Below are 8,656 nucleotides of genomic sequence, written 5' to 3'. Positions count from 1 at the left end.
TCTAGTATAATTTCTAATATATACTCACATAAAATATAGTTATGTGAGGTTTTTTTAAATTATCTCAATGATTACATTAACAATATCAACTTTTATTAAATTTTTTACAGTAAATATGAACAAAACAAAATGTACATTGGCAAATGTAAAAAAGTAAACGTAAAAAAATAGGTGAGACGAGGGACTATTTTGTATCTAAGTTTTTTATTAGTCAAAGGTTATTTTATGATATTCACCAAATTTTCATAAACGTGACTTTTAGTCAAGCTAAGAGAATAGAAATGGAATAGGAGTATTATTAGAGATGAAAAAAAGGCTAAAATTTATTTTACTCCACTTCTTATAAGCATTTATTTAAATTTACATATTAAACACAATTTAGATTTTAGTAGATACTTCGTACAATACGTATAATATTATTAGGTAAATAATATTATTTTCATCTCAATATTTATCACTTCTTTTTTATTCTTATAAGGTTAAAGATAAACAAATGATTAGAGCCGATGGAGTAAATATTAACTACATAACACGTGAATAACACGAGCTAAACGTATGTAGCCCGACCCAACTATACGATACCAAATATAATACCGATTCACGGAATGTCAGAACGAGCTGGAGAAGCAGGAGCAGAAGCGGGAGCAGGAGCAGGAGCAGGGCAACGACTCTTACGACCGCGAATGCATCCAGAAATTAGCCAAGAGAGAATGATAATTATGTCTAAAATACCACATGCCAAGCTTATCCACAAGAACGGTAAGCTAGAACCACTAAATCCCGATACGAGCGGGACAATTAGTAACACAACAAAGAGAGCAGCCAGAATAATTATAGTAGAAGCAAGTAGTTTGTTCATGACTACAATTTTAATGTTTAGAAGAATGAATGACTTATAATTTTGTGAAAATATATGATGATCGTATTTGTATTTATATTAGTATATAAATGTAAATTGAAGCGAGCATGCGTTAATGATAGTAAATTATGAATAATTTATTTGTATGGATTATGTGAGTATGTCGTGAAATTTATGATGGCTAATTAATTATTTTGCAATAATAATAAGAATATTTTTGTGTCATGTTTTCACGTGAGAATCGTTCTGAGATCCTAGGATTATAAACTGTTTGATTCTGAAATGTTTTGGACCAACAATTTTTAATGTTACTTTAGCATTAATAATGTTTCGGCTCTATGACACCAAATTCCAATATTTTCGATATTTCATAAACAGATAAAAAAATAGTAACATGGACTTGTGTAAATTAAAACTCTTATTAATAGGATTATGCAATGACTTATGAGTAGACATACATTTCAGAACAAGAATACGCTCAAGTTCGATTCTAACTCGTGATATAGTACGCTCATTTTGAACCCAAAAAAAAAATGAGTAGGCATGGCATTTTATTTGGTCTGTTTTTGGAGGATAAGATTTATAAGATGGTTTTATTTATGGCGATTTTACAATACACTAAGGGGTATTTTGGTTCAATAATTAGTCGAATGGAATGAAATGACGAAGTTTGATAGTATGATGGTATGAGGTTCTAAATCTATACTTGCCTAGTCTTGTTTGGTTCTAACTCCATTCCAAAATTACTACTCAACTAAATATTTGAATGGAGTACTCAATCTATTCTATTCCATTTCAAAGTAGCCAACCAAACACCACAAATACTATCCTACAACCAGTTATATACTAGTATTATACAACTGGCTCAAGCCAACTCAAAAAAAAAACGCAAATCTAACGTTAAACTTCTCACACTTTTCTTGAAAAAACATTCTCATATTTATTCTATAATGAAAAAATATGAACAATTGATAATACCATCAAGAAAGAAAAAATGTTCATAACATTATTTTGAGGTAAATTTCGACATCAATTTGTATATTGACATGTATTTTCTGGCATATGTATTTTGAAATTTCGAGTTTTGTATGATTCATTTCGTGCTTTCGAGTAAATTTCTTGAGCTGTAATTTTTTTAGCCTTGTATTTTTTTTAGTTTACAAGTAAATGTTTCGAGTTTTTTAAGATATATATATTCTGAGCTTGTGAGTAACTTTTCCGAGCTATGTAAGAAAATTTACGAGCTCTCTAAGAAACTTTACGAGCTCTCTAAGAAATTTCATATGTATCTAATTTCAATTTTGTGAGTTATTAATAAATTTAAGTTTAACAAACTTGACTTCGCGGATTGAATATGAATTGTGATTTTTGAAATCCGTTTTACGAAAAAAGATCCTAACTTACGTAATAGTTTCGACGTTTCAGAAAACGTAAAAATTCCGAGCTTTTATCATATATTCCGAGGTAGAGAGTAAATTTTCCGAGCTTTATAATCATACACAACAGGACGAATAAATAAAAGCTAAGTTTTTTTTATCATTTGCAGTAACTAGTGCGTTTTATTTGTTAAAATCATACACAACGGGACGAATGAATAAAATATCAAAATAATAATAACAATAATAATAATAATAATAATAATAATAATAATAATTATTATAATGCGGAGTAGCTTATAAGGACTCACTAAAACGTACATAAATGTAAGTTAGCAAACTCCTCTATACTGCGCTCTCTGTTTCAGTAAACAGTTTTACACTTGCTTTATTTTGTGAGAGAAAAATAAAGCAAATGTAAACTATTAACTAAAACGGAGGAGCACTTAAATTTAGAAATAACAAATACTTATTAGATTTAACCATCCTAACGTGAAATCATGAACTTAATGTAGAACGATCTGGCTGAAAACCGAATACGGTATATATTTCTTCAAACATCACAAGCAGGAGGAGAAGGAGGAGGAGGAGGGCAACTCTTACGACGGCGGATGGGTATAGTATAAAACCAAAGGAATAGGAAAATGATCTCTAATGCACCACATATCTTCCATCCCCACCCGAATATTATTCTGTTGGAATCGCTCGTAGATGGTTGGAAGTATGTCAAATATATGAACCCCACAAGAAGACAAAGCAGAATTGTACAGACAATCCCTAGATTCGCTGACAATGAAACCATGTTTAATATCTTTAAAGGCTTAAGAAGAACGTCTTTGTGTGAAAATAAGCAAAATTGTAGGGATAGTCTCAAACAAGGCTTATTATTTTGTATGTACTTATAGGAAGAATCAATACAATTAAGTTGATATAATAGGAAATAATACTATTAAAATTATTTAATTAGATATTTAGACATATTTTGTTTTCAAATTAAGGTAATACGCTGTATTTTTAAATATTTGGTTGTTTTATAGCAAGTACGGAGAATAAATGTTGGGACTCTTATAGACAAGATGTTAGGAATTTATTAGCGAATTACCTCATACTTTTCTCTATTTTATTTTATTTTTGTCTAAAGGAACTCACAAGAGCAATTTTCCCTATTTTATTTTATTTAATTAGATATTTGGACATATTTTGTTTTCAAATTAAGGTAATACGTTGTATTTTTAAATATTTGGTTGTTTTATAGCAAGCACGGACAGTGGCGTTTTTGGCGGGGGTGCATCTGCACCCCCTTTCCCGAAAAATAATTACAGTATTCTTTAGTAGAGGAGCACATTAGTTATATGGGTCTAGTGGTTATTCAGACTATTTCTTAGTGAGAGGTCATTGGTTTTATCCTTGCATTGAACAATTTTTATTTAATGTTATATCATACATTTTGTCCAACTAAACAATATTTTTTTTCATATAACTCGATATTTTCATTGTTAAAAAATTTTACGCACCCCCTTCCATCAAGTCCTAGAACCGCCCCTGAGCACGGAGGATAAATTTTGGACTGTTACCGACAAGATATTAGGAATTTATTAGTGAAATTACCTCGTAGTACTTATACTGAATTAGTTTTCCTATGTCATTTACAGGTAACTGTGTGAGACTATCATTTTAACTGTGTGAGAGCTTTCTTGCTTTAACCATGATTGAGGTCGATTCTTATCGTGATATATCATATAAGTGCACTCAATTGAAAAAAAAATGGTAATTTTGTGCAAGGGTTCTCTTTCAATAATTTGGCAAAGAAATTCTGAATTTCATCAAACACAATAAATAAACAAAAAGAATGCTTCAATTAAACCTACAAAGAATTTCTTGTTACACCAAAAGTTACCATAAATTATAATCTCAATTCAACAACAACAACATATAAGCAGGCAGGCATTTGCAATTGGTCTAGTTCTTGTATCGGTAAAAGGCTCGTTTCTTCTTCTTTGATTGATTGTTAATGGTAAGCACAATCTTTCCTGCCTCGTTATTCTTGAACGAGTTCCTGACCGCCTTTTCCATCGATTCCAACTTCTTCTCCTTCTGAATGATAATAGTGTAAGACCCTTCATCTGTTGGGATAAATTCCTCCTTGTAGCTCACTTCCCCTCCCAATACAGCCAATTCCCAAACCAATGCTTTTCCGGCCTGTTCATCGAAATTAATAGTTTCGTTGTAAGCCAAAGTTCAAGTGACAAATAATATAAAAATGGTAGCTAGTAGGAATTGTGATTTCTTTTTATACCTCCAGTGCAGGGATCTCAATAGTTTCAGTTGATCCTGGTTTTAAGACGATTTCAGTTACTTTCCTATCGTCTCCATCAAATTCAGCTTCATTTTCGCGCTTTAATCCACCATATTGGACCGGGATTTCCTCAAATGGGATGTACCTAAATATCAAAATGTAAGGAAATTGCAAGCAAACATATAACACTAACCCTATCAAGGATTCCTACAAATGACGGTTAAGGGGTCCGATGTATTTAGACATAAACCCGATTTAACAAGGTAATATATCAAGGATTCCTACAAATGTTGGTTAACAACGTAACATATCAAGGATTCCTACAAATGTTGGTTAAGGGGCCGGATTTAACAACATAGTCTATTTTCAATACATCCGGCCCCTTAACCTGAGTAAGCCAGGTAGAATGCAGGTTTAAATTACGTTACATTTTAGTGAGTCGTTTTGATTTATTTTAGAAATCCGAATCAAAGAAAACGATAGATCTATAAAAAATGCGGAAATTAAGAAAACAATCACTCACTTGAGAAGGGTCTCAGTAACTTTAGGAGGACGAGCAACAACAAACTTGCTCTTGCTTCTTTGAGTCAAGAAAGGTGAGATCAATGCATAAAAAGCATAGTACCAAAATGGCACATTAATAAGCACCTGTCACATTAAAAAAACTCGTTCAAATCATTTGTTTACTTTAATTAAATAACTAATTGAAACGAAGGAAGACGGAAAAAAGAACTCACATTTTTCGCAACCAATTCAGGATAATTATCTTGAAGAAGACCAATAGCTTTGAAAGTAGCATTCCTAATTTCCTTCTTAGAAGGACCAGGACAATTCTTAAGATCATAAACCTGAAGAATAGAAGTAACACCACCGGGTCGAAAATCGAGTTTTTTAATCCCTCTTTCCATAAACTGAAACCTAGACCTCAAAAACTGCTCTCTCTTTTCCTCACTCCCAAATGTCTTTGAATACAATTCTTCATTACCAAAAACCCCAAATATATTATAACAAACCGGGTGATTTTCGCGGTCATAGCCACTCATATAAGCTGCATTCTCAAGATCAACCCCCAAATCTTCCTCCAAAATTGACCCAATATTAAAATTCTCCCTCCAAATTAGGGTTTTCTTAAGCATTTCAAATGTTTCATTAACCTTAAATTCTCTAGCTCTTAAAAATTTAAGTAAAATTACATCTATACCCTCTGATCCTTTACTAGGTAACAATGGAACACCCCAAATTAACACATCTTCAATTTCCTCAATTTTTTTACCCTCCAATTCATCTTTTTTCTCGAGTTTTTCGAGAAGGGTGTTCCCTAAAATCGCTTCTTCAATTAGCGACTTTAGCTCGGTTAAAGCCTTCCTTTCACTCTCCTTAAGGTCAGAGAGATTATTACTCTCCTCCCTATAAGAAGAGCTCTTCTCAATCAACTCGGGTTTCGCCTCATTCTCATCTTTCTCCTCATTTTCGGGTTTTTCCGAAACTTTCTCTTCATTTTCAGTGACCATTTTAGCCTCTTCTTCAGAAACAACAACTTCCTGTTTCTGGGTTTCTTCGATTGCAACTTCAACCGTCATTGTAAATAAAAAAGATCAAATCTTTGAGATTTTTAGAGAAGATTGAATTAAAAAATTAATGAAAAAAATGGGATTTTTAGCTTGTATTTGAGCTATATTTTGAGGTTATTTTTGGGTTTTGTGAAGGTTAAGGTGGTTGGAATTTGTGAGGGGAAAATGGAGTAGTGGTGTAACGGTTATATAATATTTGAAAAAAACGGTTCAATAAGAGGTGGCCCCCCATATAACGGCTATTTATCTGGCTCCACAACCAAAGAGGAGAAGAGCCGTTACAAAATAGTTAGATTCCCTCGTCTAGGTTTTATGCTTGGTTGTAGGACAGCATTCTTTAGCTTACACAATTAATAATAGAGATGGTAAAAAAAAATTGTAAAAGTATGTCATATTTGGGTCCATATAATTTGGGGGTGTCTTTTGGTTTATAAGACCATCTTTATCAATAAAAGGTCATGACCTAGGTCACACTTACAAATATTACTTTTATATTCATGACCACTTTATTTGACCTACACCATTTATTTGATGTTTATCAATGACCACCTTAACCTACCTTCTCTCTCTTACTTTTTACTCAAACTTCTCTCTTACCTTTTATTTTACCATCAAATATATTTTTCATGTCAAAATTTCACAAAAATTGAAAATATATAGTACATGATCATAATGTTATATAAAAAAACATTCATTTTTTTTATTATATATATTTTTTTTTGTTCGAAGTAAAGTCGCAAAAAACATACACCAAACTAAGATAATGCCAACAGAAATCTCAATTACCATTAAAACTTGAATACATACGTTACTCTAAAACATAATAAATATTGCAATAATAAAAATAAAAAATACATTTTTTCAGTTGACATTACCAAATGTTTCCCAAATATGCTCAATTAGATCACTTTTTAGATTATTATGAGTGTTTTTATCCCGAAGTTGTGATCGACGTTGCATATATCCAGTTAGACTTGAATCTCCGATAGAGAATTGCGAAGTCCCGTTATCAGGAACTTCATCTCCATTTATTGCACTTCTTTCTGTTGACATGTCTTCGTTAAATTCAGTTGTATCCCAATGGTTTAGGTATGTGTCTCGCTCATCCTCAACTATCATATTATGCATAATAATACAAGCCATCATAATTTTACCGATGATACTAGGGTTCCAAATACGACAAGGACGTTTGATAAATGAAAACCTCGCTTGTAAAACTCCAAACGCACGTTCAACATCTTTTCTAGCCGCTTCTTGGTATTGAGCAAATAACTTGTGCTTTCGAAGTTGTGGAGCGGTAATTGATTTAACAAATGTAGCCCAAGAAGGATATATACCATCAGTAAGATAATATCCCATATTATATTGTTGACCATTCACAACAAAATTTACTTGCGGTGCTCGACCTTCTAAGATATCATTAAAAACAGGTGATCGTTGAAGAACGTTAATATCATTACACGAACCTGGTGTTCCAAAGAATGCGTGCCATATCCATAAATCATGTGATGCAACAGCTTCTAGAATGATGGAAGTCTTTGTACTTCTTCCAGCATATTGTCCAGCCCAAGCTGTTGGACAATTTTTCCACTCCCAATGCATGCAATCTATGCTACCTAACATACCCGGAAATCCTCGTTGTTGACCCACATATAGTAACCTTGCTAAATCTTCTTCATTAGGCGTTCGTAAATATTGTGTACCAAAGTTGGCGATTACACCTTCAACAAAGTGTACGACGGATTCTCTTATAACTTGTTCACTCATCCGTAAATATTCATCAAGTGAATCGGCCGATGCTCCATAAGCCAACACCCTTATGGCAGCAGTGCATTTTTGTAATGCAGCAAAACCAAGTCTACCGCTTCCATTAGGCGACTGTTCAAAGAAATCATCACTAGTAGAAAGAGCCTCAACTATACGGAGAAATACATGCTTTTGCATTCTAAATCTACGGCGAAATATATGAGCAGGGTAAACTGGATCATCAGCAAAGTAGTCATTGAACAATTGTTCATAACCTTGCTCACGATTCCTCTCAATATAACGTCTATTAGATCTTGGAGTTTGATTTTGTGGTTGGAAAAATGGGTTTGGATTATATATAAGGGAATCTTCCAAAATGCGATCCATAACACGATTTTCTTCCATAATTCGATTTTGCCATTGATTAAAAAATATTGTATTTTGATCCCAATCATTCACACTATTAGAGTAATTAGGATTGGAAGCTGAATCACTAAGGTATGAATTTTCAGACATTTTCTTAAAATTTTAAAGTATAATAAGAAAAGATTTTAATAGGTAGAAGAAGAGATTTTAATAGAAAGAAGATGAAGAGATGTTTGTGAGTTTTTCAATTGAGAAATTGAGTATTTAAAGAACAACTATGACATAGACAATTCATATAGACAACTCCTCTTGATGTGAGTTTGTGAGTTCTCATTGTGTTGTCAACACTTTGATGTAGATAATACAGTTAGATGTAGACAACTCTTATGGATGTTGACAATACACATAGTTATCGACAACACATATAGATGTTGACAACACA

At 32.5% G+C, this 8,656-nt stretch overlaps 2 protein-coding genes across 2 annotated transcripts; both read right to left on the bottom strand.

Annotated features, from left to right (window-relative positions):
- Positions 1 to 4,072: 4,072 nt before the first annotated feature.
- Positions 4,073 to 6,266, bottom strand: LOC141611163 (patellin-4-like). The gene is made up of 4 exons (XM_074429617.1): positions 5,269 to 6,266; positions 5,055 to 5,179; positions 4,532 to 4,676; positions 4,073 to 4,434 (listed from the first exon to the last, which is right to left on the bottom strand). The coding sequence occupies exons 1-4, from the start codon at positions 6,109 to 6,111 to the stop codon at positions 4,195 to 4,197; spliced, it is 1,353 nt and encodes a 450-aa protein (XP_074285718.1). The 5' UTR covers positions 6,112 to 6,266; the 3' UTR covers positions 4,073 to 4,194.
- A 592-nt stretch (positions 6,267 to 6,858) lies between these two features.
- Positions 6,859 to 8,429, bottom strand: LOC141612726 (uncharacterized). Its single transcript, XM_074431502.1, has one exon. It carries the CDS (start codon positions 8,362 to 8,364, stop codon positions 6,964 to 6,966), a length of 1,401 nt encoding a protein of 466 aa, XP_074287603.1. The 5' UTR covers positions 8,365 to 8,429; the 3' UTR covers positions 6,859 to 6,963.
- Positions 8,430 to 8,656: the final 227 nt, after the last annotated feature.

This window comes from Silene latifolia, chromosome 11, assembly GCF_048544455.1.
Source record: "Silene latifolia isolate original U9 population chromosome 11, ASM4854445v1, whole genome shotgun sequence".
Lineage (NCBI taxonomy): Eukaryota > Viridiplantae > Streptophyta > Magnoliopsida > Caryophyllales > Caryophyllaceae > Silene > Silene latifolia.
This window is presented reverse-complemented; position numbering and strand designations above follow the sequence as displayed.